At 35.5% G+C, this 19,266-nt stretch overlaps 1 protein-coding gene across 50 annotated transcripts in view; it reads left to right on the top strand.

The window, feature by feature from the left end:
* ABI3BP (ABI family member 3 binding protein) overlaps positions 1-19,266 on the top strand; it is a 248,933-nt gene that overhangs the window by 44,232 nt on the left and 185,435 nt on the right. For all 50 annotated transcript variants that reach the window (XM_033130366.1, XM_033130223.1, XM_033130130.1 and 47 more), the window contains exon 2: positions 16,556-16,735. In XM_033130366.1, the coding sequence (XP_032986257.1) occupies positions 16,556-16,735 (180 nt within the window). The remainder of the gene's footprint in view (positions 1-16,555; positions 16,736-19,266) is intronic.

The following is a 19,266-nucleotide window of genomic DNA, read 5'->3' as shown; positions in this document are numbered from 1 at the left end:
TTTCTAAAGGCAAATATCTCATGTATATTTCTAAATGCCATATTCGAGAGGAAAATATTCTGATGAAAACCAGAAATGCAGTGCCTAAGATCACTATATCTAGGCCTTTGTTAGACAAACCCCAGTGTTTAGGAGGGCAAAAGGTTCTCTGCTCATCCTCAGAGCTAATCCACAGTCTGGCTCCAGTGTATCTGTTTGCTGTCATTATGAGAGAGAGAACTGACACAATGACTTTCAGGTCTCTTCCAACTCTGAGATTCTGAGTAACTATCAACATGAACCCTCCATTTCAACCAAAGTGGCCTATTTGCTTTTAGTAACTGGGTGCAGGGTATGTAGTTCAACATGAGTTTCTGCTTCTACATTGTCCACCTGAAGTGCTCTTCCAAGTCCTACTTTTCATTTGACTTTTCTTTTCAAGACTTAGCTGAAGTTTCAACTTCCCCACGAACCTTTCCCTGGAGAGTAATCTCTATTCCCTCTAAATTCAATAAATAGCAAACATTACTTTTTATAACAATAGTTTCTCCAGCTCTCTGGTAATTTTCTTGAAGGCAAACATAGTATTACTTCCTCTGAGAAGTGTTCCAAAAGTATGTTCCTCCATGCCTCAGAAAACTCCTTTTCTTCCTTTGCAAATGTAATACTCCAGGGATAGCCCATATCATGTGTTAGAGTTAACACAGATATCAACATCTCTCATTACTGAAGTACAAGAATTGGAAGTGTCTTACTCATTTTTACATATGTACTATTTCACCTGTGCCTGCAACATTATTTTGTAATAGTCTTATTTTCTTTTCCATCTATGTGGATAGTTTATTTTGACCTTTGTGCTGGGAGCATTCAGGAGTCATCTATTGTTTTGGTGCTAGAAGTGAAAGGCAGAAAAGGTAGCATAACAAAGGAGAATTGCATGATTATTAACCTGAAAATATTAAGAAGGATAGATTGGAGAGGTGATGAGATTGGTGATTATAAAAATGGGTTATAGTGATGGTCTTTTCAGGCTAAGTTTATGCAGACCCAGAAGATCCATTGCCCCATCCCCCAAAAAGGAATGAGGTCATTCTATGTACATGGGAATTTGAGAGAACTATACTTGAAGAGTGGAAAAAAATCAAAGATGACATCAAGAGGATGCAAGAGGAAGTTTCAGAGTTGGAAATGGAAAGGGAAAGACAGAAAAAAAGAGCAAGTAAGCAGCTCAGGGAACTAAGTGAGATTTTACAGAAATAAAAGGACAGATAGTATGCAAAAGTTATCTAAACTGTACAGAGGAGAAACCAACAAGTCAAAGTTGAGAAGGTTTTGTCTTTATACCCCCAGTGTCTAGTATAACGCCTTGTTCATGGAAAGCTTCCTAAAAATTATGTTTTTAGATGAATTGAATTGGAAGTATAGCAGTTTTAACCAAAATTTAAGGGATTTATTTGTAGACCAGAGATAAAAATGCATTTTCCCTTCAGGGACAAGAATACCAATAGGAAAAACTGGGTTTTTATTTAATAGTATACAAATTGGGTGAATTAGAAATAATAAGCAGTGATCTTATTGAAAAGGGCTAGGAAAGAGGCTGAAATAGGAATTGCTGGTCTATTGATTAATTTACAAATCTTTTCATGTAATTTAAATTATATCAAACAATAATTATATGTGGTTTGTTCTTAAGAGACTTCAGTTGTAGTAAAACTATTGGGCTCTGCAATGACCTGCACTGACATGGGCAAAGTTCAGTAGAAAGAAGGAAAAGAAGGAAAGTCACTTTTCCCTCAAGTTGAGCTTTTCAGAAGAGAACCACTGCTCCAAAGCCCCAGAATGATAGTGAAGCAAACTCATAGACATGTTTGCATTTGGATTTCTCTGTCTGATGCCAGTTTTATAGAGAGGTATGTAAGATGACTCTGCAAGGGCCACTCAGGTGCCTGTGACCGTGGTAGAATAAAGGAAGTAGGGAAGGCAGCAGTAAATTGGTGTTTGAGGAAGATTGTGGTGGGTGGGTTTTGGAGTCATGAGTGTCAGTGGTTGAAGAAGTGTGGAGGATTGAAGCTGAGTGAGTATTAAGAAATAGAGGTGTAGATTTCAAAGTAATCTAAGTTACTTAGTAGTTAGCAGCTAAGTTATTATTGAAGACTTGAGTGTAAAGGTGCAAGGGACTGCAACTTAATGAACTGCCAAGTTAATGAGGGCCAGAAGGGGAAGAAATGTAAGGGAGAGAGATAGAGAAGTGCTTTTAGAAAAATGAGATGAGGATACCATTGTGTCACAGAGTAAAATAAAATCAAGGTGAGTGTGGGTGGGTGGGTGCGGGCAAGCATGAGTGAACGTGTGAAAGCACACACGTTAAGATGGTAAATACCATAGAGAAATTAGGGAACATGGGAACTTAAGTGTCTGAAACAAGGAATTCTCCAATCTGCACTAGACCTGTCTCAGACATGTCTAGAATCATTAAAACCACTGAAATTGTTTTAATGCTAGCGTGGGAAATCAGATTTTATCTACTCTCCCATGAACTGTTGTTATAATAGGTAAATGTTAAGAATGAGTCCGCCATTGCTCATTAGAGAGGACTGAGGTGTATCTCTTCATCCTCAGTGGATGGAATATAGTATGCTGGGCTTCGCGTCATGGCCCGGCTCCTGTCCCAACTCCACGAAACTGAATATGATGTTGCCATGCGTGAATGACCACTGTGAGATGCCTGGAATAGAATGGATACCACAGAAATTAAGTACATGTATTATTTGATGTTTGGACCCCTTAGACATAACTCCTCCCTCAGAAGACAGATTTCTGTGTGGGAATGATAATGAAATGGCATCAGATGTTTATGATCTTATATTAATTTTAAATTAGGGAATGGAAAGACTGTTTTCAATAAAAAGAGATTTTGCTAGCACATGCCTTCTACACAGTCTAGTTGAATAAATTATCACAGACATCAGCATCCAAACACTCATCTTTATTTTTCCTCAGCCTGAAATTCCTTCCTGCTGTCTCTGGACAAATCTTTCTTAACATTCAAGATCGCTCTCAGATGACACTTCTGTAACACCATTCCTGACCTACCAATTTCTAATTGGTTAGCGTTCCTCTGAATTACCTCAGCTGGGGCTTACTCTACTGTGAGAATTTATTGACTGTATTAAGTAATAACTTGCACAAGTCTATATCTTCCAATATAATACATTGTCTTTGAGGAGATTCATTTGCTTATCTTAGCATTAATTCCTATCAGGCACAGTATTTCCTATTTAAGAAAAATGTTGTATGTGTTTGTTCATTCATTTGAAAAATATTTATTGAATATCCTCTCTGTGCCAGGACCAGTGTCGTTGTGTAGCTTACGATCATATAGAAGCTACATTTGTATTTATAGACTAAATATTTGGTTGAATGCAAGGAACTTTAAAAATTCAACGTACACCCAAATTGAGCAAAACCCATGAATAAGATCACATAAAGAACAACTATCCCTGAGTTGTACAGTTTAGAAACTGCTTTTCCCAAACTATTTTACTTAATCCTACTAACAACTCTGAGAAGATAGCTATGTATGATTAATTCTATTTTATAGGGGAGAATGTGACATTTGGACACTGAGTTAATTACCATGGAACTTGGGACTTGAACACAGGTATTTTGGCTCCAACCTTGTGTCTTCCCATTATGCATTCCTCCCTCCCTAAAGGACCACTCCTTATAAGACCAGGCAAAGAATCTTAGGACATGGAAATATTAGCAGTAATCTTAAAAACAACACAATGAGTTTATCCAGTTGCCATATGGATTCAATATGACTGATCGATATGTGGTGAAAACCTAGGCTCGAACCAATTATATAAACTTTGTAACATCAAGTTTTCATCTCTAAAAATACATACCAATTTCACTAAAATAAGTTCAATTGTAAAATTATTGGGATAATTGTTAAATTCTGCTAACTCGCTGAGGTAACATGGGGTCAGTGTACTATCAAAAAAAGACCCCTACGAATTCATTAAAAAATAGTGCAGTCATTATAAAAGAGAATGTGGAGCTATATTATGTTAAAGAATGTGCAGGTTGTAAAATAGCACTCAGAATATATAACCCATTTTTTTGTAAGCTGTTATATACTGGGGGTGCCAAAAAATGTACACAAGTGGACACTTTGGTCAACGTTGCTCAAGCAGTAGTTCGCCGTAATCAGCAGTGTCTGGACCCTGATGGTGACCACTTTGAGCACCTCTTGTAATTGCAGAGGTCAAACGTGACTTGTATTCATCTCTTGTTACTGGTATATATTGAGTATTACAATTTTAAAACAGTTTTCCTTTCTTAAAATGTACATACTTTTTTTGGCAACTTCTGTATATTATACTCAGGAAAAAATATCTGGAAGCACATATAAAACATTCTTTACAGAAGACCTCTCTGCATATTAGATAATGGGTAATTTTAAAAACAAATTTCGTCTCTTTTGCAACTCATAATTTTGTTATTAAAATAAATGTGTATTATTTGCATAATTTTTAAGTTAAAAAGCCAATGCATGGATTATTATTGTGGTGGGGTGGAAAGGGAGATTAAAATGTGCTAGGAGGAGGAATAGGAAATGTGTTAACAGCTTGGACTAAACAGTGCAATAAAGGAGTCATTTGGGGAAGAAGGAATTACAGTAGGTGGTAAGCAGCATAATTCTCAGGCTATCCTTGCCAATAGAGTCCATTAGAGCCAATTGCTTTATTTTCATTTAACTTTTGGCTGAAGAGTGAAATTAATAACAATTGATTTTTTTTTAAAAGAGAAGTAAGCCTTTATTTCCTTGTTTCACAAATAAAGCTGGCTTGAGTTGGTTACAATAACAATTGATTTTAATAGCACACGATGTTTGCAAGAGGGACCGGTACTGATTAAATTCCATTTAAACTGTAATCTACTTGTAAAATATATTTGGTGTTTGTTTATTACAAACAGCATATTTTTTTCATACAAATCAAATCTTGCTCTGAGCATTTTACTTGAGTTGCTTGTTAGTGAGGGCAAGTGAGGCAAGGTTTCTACCATGTGGATATATTTTATAACTGTATAAGATTTAAATTTTATATTCATTTCTCAGAAATGTGTGTGTGTGTGTGTGTGTGTGTGTGTGTGTGTGTATAGCTTAGCGGGGGAAATAATTTAGGTTTGCTTTTAACACAGTGATAGATCTTTTACAGTGGGCTACTGGGCCCCTTCTGTCTTCTGAAGCTTCGTTGCACACCCCTCGCCCCACTATATCCCAGCGACACTGACCTTCCTTAGGGTCTCTAAGTGCACCAATTACTTATTCCTTCAGTGCCTGTGCTGATGCTATTCCAGCTGCCTGACAGTAATGTTCCTGCCCTCTGTCCTCACCCCATATGCACACTGACACGGGCTGACTAGTTCCTACCCATCCTTAAGATTTGTCGACTCCTCAGGTCGATTGATTAAATTAAACTTTTATTTGATCAATGGAATTTATTGTGCATCCAAATTGAAGTTATTGAGAGAAGAAAAAAAAAGGACTATAGGTCCTTTTGGAAAATTGACCAAATAGAGTGACATTAATCAGAATGACAGCTTTTCTGGGTTTTTTTGATAACCTTATCATTTTGAGACTGTTAGGATAAGCAGTTATTTTTCTTATGACACATGTTTAAACTTACCTACTTTCTTCTTCGTGAAAAATCACTCATAGATAAGAAAGTCAATATCACACTTTGCTGTCAAAAGAGGCTCACATGTGCCTGGTATTCCATTAGCTGGGAGTGAGAAGGAAAGGTATCAGAGACCTTGAATATCAGTGACCAGTACTGAGCCTTCCAGTGAAGAGGAAACCATTACATAGTTTTGTCTGCATTTACTATTAAACAGTTATTTAAATTTCATAATGATCTATTGTAAATAGGAAAGTTTATAGTTTTGTTTGCCTGGTAAATAACATAATGTAAATAAATATCTGGAAATATATATATATAATTCTCTATATATATTATATAATTTATTTATATTATATATAATAATATATATAAATATAATTATGTATAATTCTCCCTTGTTCTCAGAGAAAATTTTATTGCAATATAATCAGTATTTTTTAAAAATTGGCAAATCAAGAGAGATCCATACTTTGTGAAGACATTAGGAGATATAAAAATGTTGGTTTTAATAATTATCTGAATACAACTTAGTGAAAATAAGAGCAAAAAACTACTAATTCATACAAAAAATATATATAAATCTCCAAAACTTTATGTTGAGTGCAAGAAGACTTACATAAAAGAGTACATATTGTATTCTTCTATTTAACTGCAGTCTACAACAGGCAAAACTAATCTATGGAAGTAAAAATCAGAACAGTAGTTGTTACTGGGAGGCTGGATAGGAATGGACTGAGAAGGGGCATGAGGAAACTTTCTAGGTTGATGGTAATTTTCCAAATCTTGATATAGGATTGGGTTACATAGATATATAGCATTTGGAAAAAAATCAACAGTGTATAGTTAAGAGTTATAAATTTCATTATATGTAAATTTTATCTCAAAAGAAAAATATAAATATTTAACTCAAGTTAATGATATGCATGCTGAAGTGTTTAGGAGTGAAGAATACTGAAATGCAACTTATTTTGAAATTTATTATTATCAAAAAATAGAATGGGTTAATGGATGGATAGAGAGATAGAGATGGATAAATATGTAATAGAACAAGTATAGTAGGATGTCAATCATTGGCTCTTGGTGGTGGTTCTAAAGATGTGCATGGCACAATTCTTTCAACTCTTCTGTATGTTTGAAGTAAGCTCATCTTACTTCTAAGTCTCTAAAAAGATTGGTTAGATTTAAAGACACATAACTGGTGCTAAAAGTCAGAGAAAGTTTCCAAACAGTTTAAAACATTTTGCCTTATGTGTCTCTATAATTCTAGAAAACCCTAATTCACAGAGTTTGTTCACAACCAAATTATATATAAAATTTTCATGATAGGAAATCTAACAGGATTGTAGGTGTGGATTTTTTCCCTTCCATATTGTGTTGAATATCTGTAAATTTTTTCAAAAAACAGTGGATCCATTAATTTTATTTTTGATTCACTGAATTGCACAGAGTAATGGTTCTCAAACTTGAATATGTATCAGAATTCCCCAAACAGCTTGTTAAAATACAGGTTGCTGCCTCTGCCTAGACTTTCTGATTCAAGAGGTCTTGAGTGGGGCCTAAGAATATGTACGTACAAGTTTCCAGGTGATGCGGATGCCCTAAACACGGAACCACTCTTTAAGAACTCTAGCATGGAGCCCATGCCACCTTCCACTAGGAGCACCTATTGCCATCACACCTTAATTTCAATAGCAAGAGAATGTAAGCAAATCAACTCCAGGATTTTTGTGAAAATCAAGCAGAGAAAGAAGGAAAATGAGTTTTGTTAAATCCCTTAGTCTGTACAAGTTCTTCTTTTTCTTTTACATCTATTCAAAAAAATAATACTAATTACTAAGAATATACCAGTTGTCTAACACAGTATACAAAGAGTATTACAAAATAGACTTTAAGTGCTACTTCCCTACCTGCATTTCACATAACCTTATGGAATAAAAATTATTTTTGTGACTAGCTTAGCAAATTAAAGGGAAACTTTCTTTGTGCATCCTTTCTTTCTACCCCTTCCATCAGATTTAGAGCCCCTCTACTGTGGCCACATTGTACTAATTGCACTAATCTTGCTGCACTAAAATAGTTGACGTATTCATCTGCCTAATTTACTACTTGAATGCACAATCTTGGTGATCAGACAGGTCATATTTGAATTGGCATCATTAATGACTAATACCTAGTAGTGAATAAATGGATAAAATGAAAAGCAGATTAATAAAAATACATATGCATATGCCTCAAATTACCCAAAGCAAATATAGAGTTTATTGTTGTTTGAAGTTAACCACGTCAATGCCCCCTTTCCCTTATGGTCATTGATAGCATGTGGGTTTCCCTTTCTTGAAAAAAGCCCAGTATGCTCCAGACTTTAATCTTGGGAGAATTAGATCAGGGGACTCTGTGCAAGTGACAAGTGTGTATATCTCAGGAATTTATTTCTCCTTAAGAATGAGAGGCTGTTGCCATAGAAGGTAGTCCGTGAAAAGTAATTCTCCTGCTTGGCGGTTAGTTGGGTCACAAAGTATGTGATGAAGTTATTGCTCCTGCCAAGTGGTGCTGAAATGTCAACATTGGCAGGTTCAGTCTGTCTCACTCAGTTATCCAAAGCCACCAGATGGTAAAGTCTCGACCTGAGGAATCAGGTCACTGGGAATTCTGACCAAGGTGGATACTGTGCTTGTTTTAACTGAAATGGAGCTCACTTATTCAAACAGTTGTGCAAACAGATATAAAGTGCCATTAGGAAGAAAATATTTGCCCCTGCAGACTTTTGGCAAAATAACATTTCTTTCTAAATCCAATAGCAAACATCCTCTAGGTATTTGGTGACTATAATGTCCTAATGAAAAGCTAACTATTTGACTCCTGGGGGGTTATAGCTCTATGGGAATTGTTCTGGTGTGGCTTCATGAAGATAGCTCTCCAGGTGAGCTGGACTCTATTTCCTGAACTCGAAGCACATGTTGCATGTGGGAACATGTCCTCCAGCTGGCAGACTCCCCACAGGCATTGGAGATGGAACATGCTGTTCTACTTATGCTGGAACAGAGATCATGGCACGCTGTCGTTTGAGCTTCTCGCTAACACTGATCACAAATATGTCAAGTCACGTTCTGAGTTTGTGTAAAAGTCCCTATTCCCTGGCTCTGACAGTTGTTCATGTGGTTCATGGATTTTTACCACAATATTTTTTTCTGTACTTTTAAATAAAATTTCATTTTCTTTAGATTTATAAAAGTCTTGTTTTGCATATATCTAATTATTTTAATCAGTATTTTTTTCTTATGTTTCAGATGTGTGTTTAAAAAACACAAGTAGGGGTGCCTTCTGTTCGTATCTAAAGCTGTGTGGTCTTAATCCACCATTTCCCAAATGCCTAGAATCTCTTTTCCTCTATTCTTATTTAGATCCTTGATTCCTCATCTGAGTTGTATATATTTGGTGAAGTGACTTCATTTGTAAATTAGGGACCACACTGTCCAAGTTTTGTAACAAATTCCTATCCTCTTTATACCAGGCCTCCCACCACACATATCCCTTATTATCAGTGACAACAGAATCAGAAGGCAGAGAAGATAGAAATCAAAGTCATGGAGTGAGAAAGGCAGAGTGGGCAGGAACATCTTGAAGGCTATGGGGAAAAGGTTAGAGAATTTCAGGTTGGTTACTCTTATCAAATCACCCATTTTTGTAAGTACCAATTATTTTTGCCTGGACTTTTGAACACGGCTGCTCTACCGAACTATAAACAAAAGATGATTTGAATGGTGCCATTTAGAGTTTTGCACTATGCAACTGCTAGTGGTATCCCTGTTTCTGGAAGACATGTAAAGCTGCTCTAGGTTTACTGCACACTAGTTCTTTGCAAGCTCTCAGAAATTCTCTATCAGGCGTTGGTAAAACTCCACTCTCAAAGAGCTGGGAAGAGAGTGACAGAGAATCTATGGAATTTTGAGGAAGAATTTCGGTCTGGCGATCCAGAGAGCCAGGATGCCATGAGATATATGGGATTGGTGGTTGAAATATAAGAACCTGAAATTTAAAAAGCATTCGTCTAATAATTACTCTGTGAGTGCTTTTAATTACAGTTCTGAATACACACCACCACCACCACTACCACCAAAGTAATTTAATTCCTTCTGCTTACCATTTCTGGCTTGCCATCATATCAGTGCAGAATAGGTCATGAGTGTCCTCATCTCCAGAACCACCTTGCACAGACTCTTTTTGCAATGGAAGGTTTATTTAAACATCTTGCTATTACAGCATTGGTGGAAGTTGTTTTTATAATGCCTAATGTATTTAATTAATAGCAACATTTCATTTCCATTCTCTTTAAAATATTTAACTGAAGCTGTCATGCTTTTTCTGAAATGGAAAACTTTCACTTGGGTCACTGACTTTAAAGTTGTTATTGGTGTAAAAAAGTGATGCTACAGGTTACAGACTAAGCATTCTATTTAAGGATCAGGAACTGAAGAAACTTGTCTAATTGCCTTTGGCAACTCTCTTAACTCTGTGGCTGGCACAGGAAAACTGCTGAAATTCCATATGGTTTTCTTTTTCCTTCTAACACCTATCCTTGGATCATGGTACCAGCACAGGGAGAGTCATTTGAGCACTAAACCTGTTACTTGATCCCTTTTTGATTTTCTAAGAATTAAAGCAAATGTTAAATTATTGTCAAGTACTATGTTTAAATTATGGTTTGTGTAACTTGTCATTACAGTTCAATTAAATACAACCTATGTTATCAACTATAATTTTTTGGAAACCTTTAAATATATTGGTTGACAATAACTGTCCTACTTAAGACATAAACTTGAGATGTGACGTTTTGACAGCTCCTTAATAAGCTGCTTATTAATGACCATTAATGGCATTGGAATGTTTTCTGCTTGCAAAATCCACTGTCTAAAAACATAGAATCCATTTGAAACTTATAGTTGTCGGTTCTTGGAGCATAATGATGCCTAAAAGGACTAAATGATTTTGTATATGTACCATTTGTTGAACAGTGAATAATAGTGTTAAGCACTATTAAAACTACTTTCCCCAGTGCTGTAATGGCAAGATGCTTGAGTGACCGACCTTCCATCAGAAGTGTATCAGGTAGCTACAGAGATGAGGAAGGTCATTGCCCGTGATGGATGCCAGACAAGAGATTCAATAATGTTGAATTACATAAGTAATTTGTTCTGTTTTATTGCTGAGTCATATCCCAGTGTATGAATAAGCCATAATTTGTTTGTCTATTCAATTGTTGATGGACATTTGTGTTGTTCCGAGTTTGGTGCTTTGAATATCTGCATACAAGTTTTTATTTCTCCTAGGTAAATACCTAGGCATGAAATTGATAACTTTAAGTGGTTCTATCATTTAACATTCACACTCAAAATGTATGAGAACTCCATTTGTTCCAAATCCTGCCTAACACTTGGTAATCTTCTTAATTTTAGCCATTCTTATGTGTGTGGTACCTCATTATGGTTTTAATGTGCATTTCCCTGAAGACTAATGATGTTGACCAGGAGTTTGTATACTTTGACCTGGTGGCCAAATCCAGATGTCTATTTTTATAAATATAGTTTTATTGGAAGACAGACACATTCATTTGTTTAGATAATGTCAATAGCTGCTTTTGTGCTATAATTGCAAAGCTAAGAAGTTGTGGTAGAGAACATCAGGCCTACAAAGCCTAAAATATTTACCATTTGACATCTGATGACCCTGATGTTTGAGCATCTCTTCATGTGCTTGTTGGCTATCATATATCTCTATTAGTGAAGAATCTATTTGAATCCTTTGCCCTTTTTTCTTAAATGTTTCGTCTTCTTATTGAGTAGAAAGAATTCTTTTAACAATTGTGGATACAAGTTCTTTAATTGATATATGTATTACAAATATTTTCTCCCAACCTATAGATTGGCTTTTGTTTTCCTTAGTTATTTTTAAAGTTCAAATTTTTAAATTTGATCAATTCAATTATCAGTTTTTAAAATCTGTGCTTCATAAGTAATATCTGAACTGAGGGGAATTGATTAAATTATTTTGATATCTTAGAAAATTTGATTTTGTATAACCTAATAAGTGACCGAGCAAGTATGGAGGTCATCAGTCTAAATGAAATGTGTGCAAAAAAAGGAGAAACATACTATGAATAAGAATCCAGTTTATTCTTTTAATCCTGAAACAATTGAGTTGTTATTATTTTTTATTGACATCAGTATTATTGGAAATTCTTTTACTTAATTTCTTATGGAACTTAATGCTAATCTGGTTTATTCCCAAACTTGCTATTTAGAATAGTTTTAATTTCTTCATTAATGGTTCACAAAATTGAGAGCATATAAGCTAATTATTGATATTTTTTACTTTTAGAAGAGAGCTTTAGTGTTTTGTAGTTTTTCTCTTGAAGTGATTTTATCAATTTGACCAACTTCCTATCAACAGTATAGACCACATTCTGAAATATTTTGGAAAGTATAACATAACTTTCAGAGAGATTAGACATGAAAGAATTCCTCCTACTGAAGGGGTTATAATGGTAACTCCTTTCTCACAGATCCAAGACTGGATGTTCGTGGTAGTTTAGCTGGTTTAACTGTCATATGTTTGTGCTCTATGTCTGCAGAGCTTATTGAAACTGACCACAGCAACTCAGAATTCTGGGGTCAACATGAAATGTCTGCTCAGAAGTTATGCCTATAGCAACAGCAACCAGCCTCCTCGGGTTGATCTGGAGAAGTCTATGAACTTATAGTGTCTACCTTTTGTCTGGTTTCAAGCTTCACTACATTCCTTACTGTTTTTAATACCACAGGGCATATATTTACTTTTGAAAATTAAAAAGGGGATTAATTCTAAATTTGTTTTGAAAGACATTGTTTTTCTTATAGAATTTCACAACACCCTTTGAGATATTTAGAGATACCCTAGGGTGTTGCAAACAGAGGATTAGAGACAATTGTCATAGATCCAAGATTCTACTTTGCCAAAATGCAACCTTTTTTTTCAGCCACCCTAGTGTTGCTTCCCTGAAATGTTAACATTCTTTATTCTCTCACTCTTGATTGGCATAAACTTTGTTTCTCATAAAGGATACAATAAATGTTGTTCCAGTACTCATGTTTCTCTGTACTCCTGGGGTTTTCTGGGTGACATATATGCCATTTTACTTACAAATGTTTTCCTAGTTAAGCTTGTATCTTATTGTATTATTTTCCTATAATTTCTAAGTTATTCACCTGAGGCCTTCATACTAACTGTTGAAAGATAACTGTCATTACATGATTAGTGTTCCAAACCATTAAACCAGAATTACTCAGAGTGAAGATAAATTTATCAAACATTAAACTTATTATAGGATGCACAGATATACTCTTAAAATATTGGGGAAATTGTCCAAGAGTGTAACATTTAATGCTACTCTAAATACTCATTTGAAGGACAAGTTTACAAACTTATTCAGACTGAAAGAACAAAATTGCTTCAGCTTTTTGAATAGGGTAATAACTGGATAAACAAAGGGGTGGAGAGAAGCAAACCAAAAGATAGAGGGAACCATACTGGGTGACAAGAGAGCATAGGTGTAAGGCCATGGTCTAGTATGCACTGCAGAACATGAGATTATACTGATCAAAAACAAATAGGATATGTTGAGAAGCAAAAGAGAAAATGTAATGTGTGGCAAGATAATGAAGGAATTTGAGTGCCTCGTTCCAAATAAGGGGCTGGGATGATAATCTCAGTATTAAGTTTACGGGGCTCTTTTGAGGTAAGATTTATCTGTGTGTTTCTCTTTTTCGGGACTTTTTTAAAGTTTAGCTCTAGAAAATAGCATGAGTTGGAATTTTGAATAAAATAGGGAAGCTAACTGCCAATTCATTTGAAAAGTCACATGATGTTGATGTATTTGTTGACATAGATTATTAGCAAAAGGGAGAAGGATGGGGTCAGAAAATTCCTCTGCAGAGAAGTTCTACTTCTGTTGGTTAGTGATTCTGTTTACAAACTGCCTTCTTCTCAATTGGTGTCACCATCCTTTCTGCTTTCCAAAGGGAGGGTAATATGTTACATCAGGGCAAAACATGTGAGCAAAGGTCTAGTGTGCTGATGCTGTGACTTGGCTCTTATTCAAACATGCATGCAGCCTAAGTATTAAGATCCCTTAATTTCTTCTTCCCAACAAGGTATTGGAAACAGGCCAGCTGTGTTTTGACTTATCGTAAGATCTGACAGCCTACTAAGGTAGCAGAATAAGTACTTGATTTGTAGTTCTATTGTTCTTGATTTGTTTTGTTCTATTGAGCAGGATGGAGTAACTCTAGGGTTAACATAACTTAGAAGGGAAATAATTGGCTTGGAAAAAATCTGTTATAATCTGAAGTATAAATCACGTCATCAAAATCTAACAAAATTAGGACAAAACATCAGCAGTTAGCATCAACTTGAATGTTATGCTCTGGGGGTTGTTATGGTCTTACTCTATTGGGTAGGTATTGACAAAGTCCTCAATCAAAACCGTAGAAGTCCAGCCTAGTGAGAACCCAAGATCCAGCTTTGACCCTGCACTTAATTTGCAGAGTGATGGGGATGTGGATGCCCTCACTTTAGCTGTTTGTGCTGTGAGAAAATTGGACTAGATGAACTGGACTAGATCAGTCTTCCTCAGACTTTGGATAAGCCACCCCAATATATCTGAGTTTCAATTTTGCCACAAGAATAGGCATAGCAATCAGAATCAAGAAGTTCACAGAATTTCCATGGGGATATGAAAGGCAGTTTGGGGAATATAATTAATAATGTTGTAAAGATTGTGTCGGGTGTCAGATGGGCGCTTGTCTCATTAGGGAGACGACTTCATGGACGGTGTGGATGCCTGACCACTGCACTGTACACCTGAAGCTGAAGCTGAATAATAATGAATGTCAACTATCATTTAACATATGTACAGTCATGGGATATGGAGTACAGCATAAGGAATAGAGTCAATAGAATTGGAACAGCTATGTATGATGTCAAAGGGGTAGTAGATTGGGGGAGGGGAGTTATCACTTTGTGAAGAGTATAAATGTCTATTACATTGTTTTGTACACCTGAAACTAATAATAAAAAAAGTTCATAGAAATTACATGAAATTCTTGCGAAATACAAATATGCACATGTCTAGAAATAGTAGCACTGGCTGCTAAGGTAAAAGAGTGGTTCCTACAACCTGGTATCAAGGGAGGGGCTGTTTTTGTTTTTTCAAAGGCCTAATGAAAATCTTTTATGTAGTTATACTGAGGTGATCCAGGCTGATTTTGCCTGGAACAGTATTAATTTAATATGACAACTTTGCAAAGCCCATGTTGTTCAGAGGTGCTAACTGGTACATACACAAGATAAGTCTGATGAATAAGAAATAGAATGTGAATTATTAAGTTAGTAAATGCAAACTTCCCAGTAGGTAACATGTTTTAAAACTGTGAAATCCCTGTGGAATAAAGAAAAAAAGCAATTAAAGTTCACAGTCTCTTATCTAACACTCTTAGTGGGACATGTTTCAGAAATCAGAAAATCTTTGGATTTTTAGAAATGTACTAGTATGCCTAGATCATATAGTAAGTAACCTCTTCAGTGGGGTCTTGACCAGGACCCCTTAATTAAATATATTAATATGTCTATAATTAAACATGTGAATAGTCACACTGACTATTCAGTAAGATTATGAAAGACTAAGTGGCCTCGTGATGGTCCAGATCCGGTTTTGTTACCAAATTAGTCTGACATCAACTTAAAAAACCTTACAAACCATTCTGGATTTCTGAATTGTGGCTAAAGCATTATGAATGGACCTGATTAAGTAACCAGTTGAGTAATTACTATGTGCCAGTTTTGAGATAATGCTATTTGCACTAATCTTTATAAACATCCTGTCAAAGTAAACAAAGATAATTGTTTTCCATTATCCATAATTTATAAGTCAGGAAAAGAAGTCTCAAGCCTGTTCAGTGAGTAGCCAGAGGCTACACTCCTAAGCATGTGGCAGAGCTGGAGTTTGAACTTCACTCCTTCTGGCCCCAAAGACAAAGGTCAATGTTACTGCCTCACTGGTTATTAGTCAAGACCTCTGGTTATTGTGATTATCTGTCCCTGTTGCCTGCATAGATTTTTTTTCTTAAGCCTTAAAAATTTAATTGTTTGTCTCCTCACCCTGTACAGTCTCTCTGAGAAAATTCATCCAATTATCATTTAGAAATTAAAGACATCAGGATGGGTCTGTAGCCCACTCCTGAGCTTCACACTTAGATATTCAATTTACTGTTGGGTATCTCCGTGTCATTGTTTCACTGACCTGTGAGCTCCTAATAGAACTAAACATCTTTCCTTTCAACCCTTCTCCTCCTTCAAAATTCCCTATTCTACCATCTCAGTTATCCCTAAGCTGAAACCCTCCCACTTCCATCCTTTTCCAGCTCTATTAACGACTAAGTTCTGTACCGCCAAAAAGCACAACAGAGGAGGCTGAGGGTTTTCAAAGTGCTGTAATTCAGTTTACCAATTACATATGTTTTTGCCATTCCCAGACAATACGTATAAAATGAAGATCCTGACCAATCATGGAGAAATAGCCTTAAGTCCCATCTACCTTTAAATGACAAATTATCAAATACTAAATCCTATGATTTTACATTGTATTCTAGACTGCATTATATGTTATTAATGCAGTCTGCTTTCTGTGACCTCAAAGTTACCTGTATTTTAGCAATTTGGGTGGGTGTGTTGTGATATTGAGTAACTGAGCAGATAACTTGTTTTCCAATACAACTAACCTTCACCCCTTAATCGTCCTGGGATACTAATGAGGTAAAGTAACAACTACCTATTTTTTTCTTTTCCATATTTAGGTAAAAAGCCAAGCCTGAAAGTCCACATCAATACCACAAGTGATTCCATTCTCTTGAAGTTTCTGCGTCCAAGTCCGAACGTAAAACTGGAAGGTTTTCTCCTGGGATATGGCAGCAACTTATCACCAAACCAGTACTTCCCTCTTCCGGCAGAAGGGAAATACACCGAGGCTGTAGTCGGTAAGATGTTTGTCTTTCAGGCATGGGAAGAAGAGAGGTAAAAGGTAATGGGTATTGAATAATACATAAATGTTGAAGGCAAGCACCCTTTCTTCTACATCCTCAGCCAAATCGAATGCCAGAATTACAAATCATCTTCATAATAGTCATTACACATAGCACAATACCTCACATCAAAAAATACGTAATACATATTCTGCATGTACTACAGAAATAATAAATTCATTGCAATTATACCTATAATTCCTGGCCTCATAACTTAAATTGCACAGGGAAAAAAATAAGCTAAAATGTCTGGTTTAAATTTCTGTAATATAGCTTGTTTATATGGATAAATTTTTTTTTTTTTTGGTGTCTTTATTGTCTTCTGGTGAAAAATAACAACTATGGCTTTTTGGGTGTCTCTTCATGAGAATCTACCTTTAAAAAGAAAATAGATTACTGTGTTTAAAATGCAGAGTATTTTAGACAAAAAGATTAAAAATTTTATATGTATTATAAAGTTTTACATTTTATTTAAAATGTTTCAATCACATTAAAATGTAATTGGAGGATGTGGGCAACTTTACGTTCAGAAAAAATTTTGTGAATAAGACCTTTCTAAGAATAACATTTTCGAAAAAGAGATAATCTATTATGAACGTTTTCAAAGGCTTTCTGAATGGCCTGAAATTTATATTTGCCCCACTGATAGGATTATTGCTAAAGAGCCTTTCTATGAACTTCTGATATTTAACCCTGTAACTTAAACTATTGTAGATCAGGTCTGGCAGTTATGCATACATGCAGGGAATGTTGAAGATGAATCTGTTTTGTACTGAAGCCCCTTGTTTCACTGAAGCCCCTTGTTTCTTATAGAGAAGTCTCTGTTGTACTTTAAAACCAAGCTACACAGTAACATTGTTAATTACTTTATTTTTATTTATTTATTTTTTTAAAGATTTTATTGGGAAAGGGGAACAGTGCGTACTTCCAGGGCTTTTTCCAAGTTGTTGTTCTTTCAACCTTAGTCGTGGAAGGGCGCAGCTCAGCTCCAGGTCCAGTTGCCGTTGTTAGTTGCAGGGGTTGCAGCCCACCATCACTTGCAGGAGTTGAGGAATCAAACCCGTAACCTTGTGGTTGAGAGCCCACTGACCCATGTGGGAATCGAACCAGCAACCTTCGGAGTTAGGAGCACGAGCTACAACCGCCTGAGCCACCGGGCCGGCCCCTTAATTACTTTAAAGCAAACAAATTATAGTTACCAAAAATTTGGGGTAATCAGGCACTTTTGACAAATATAATACCACTAACTTTGACCATATAAAATATAAGGAATTTGAAATCTGGCAAATATTCTGCCATGACATTCACTCTTTACTATAAAAAGTGACTGGAAGCTATATACTTAACTCCACACAAATAGAAATAGATCTAGATCTACTGCTCCTTTATTTATTGATCATTACAAGTAATGGTTTATTTGTGATAGTTTTTTTATTATTAGTTACAGGTTTAAAAAACAACATTAGACATTTACACACCTCACAAAATGATAACCCCAATAAGAATACTACCCATCTGACACTGTACATAGTTATTACAATACCATTGACTATATTCCCTATGCTATACTTTACATCCTGTATATAATATGTATATATATATACACACATATTTAATTATAGTTGAATTCAATATTATTTTATATTAGTTTCAGGTGTATAGTGCAATGGTTAGGCATTTATATAATTTAAGAAGTGATTCCCCTGATAAGTCAAGTACCTATCTGACACCATACATAATTTTTACAACATTGACTATATTCACAATTCTGTATTTCACATCCACGTAACTATTTTGTGATTATTAATTTGTGCTTCCTAATCCCTTCACCTTACTCATCCCCCAATCACCCTCCCATCTAATAACCATCAGTTTGTTCTCTGAATCTATGAGTTTATTTCTGTTTTGTTTGTTCATTTATTCTGATTTTTAGATTCCATATATAATTGAAATCATATGGTATTTGTCTTTTTCAGTCTGACTTATCTCACTTAGCATGATATCCTCTACGTCCATTCATGTTGTTGCAAATAGTAAGATTTCATTTTTTATGGCAGCGTAACACTCCATTGTATAAAGGTACTAAAATTTTGTTATCCAATTGTCTATTGATGGGCATTTCAGTTGTTTGCATATCTTGGCTATTGTGAATAGCACAGCAGTAAACATAGGGGTGCATATACCTGGGGTGCCAAAAAATGTATGCACATGACTTGTGTTCATCTTTTGTTGTCAGTGTCTATTGGGTATTACAATTTTAATACAGTTTTTTCCTTTCTTAAAATGCGTATACATTATTTTTGCACCTTCTGCATTTTTTAGAATTAGTGTTTTGGATTTCTTTGGAATACCTAGGATTGGAATTGCTAGGTCATGAGGTAATTCTATTTTTAATTTCTTGAGGAACCTCCATACTGTTTTCCATAGTAGCTGCAGCGATTTGCAATCCCACCAATATTGCACATCCTCTCCAACACGTTTGTTGA

The sequence above is a fragment of the Rhinolophus ferrumequinum genome, chromosome 2, assembly GCF_004115265.2.
Source record: "Rhinolophus ferrumequinum isolate MPI-CBG mRhiFer1 chromosome 2, mRhiFer1_v1.p, whole genome shotgun sequence".
NCBI lineage: Eukaryota > Metazoa > Chordata > Mammalia > Chiroptera > Rhinolophidae > Rhinolophus > Rhinolophus ferrumequinum.
This window is presented reverse-complemented; position numbering and strand designations above follow the sequence as displayed.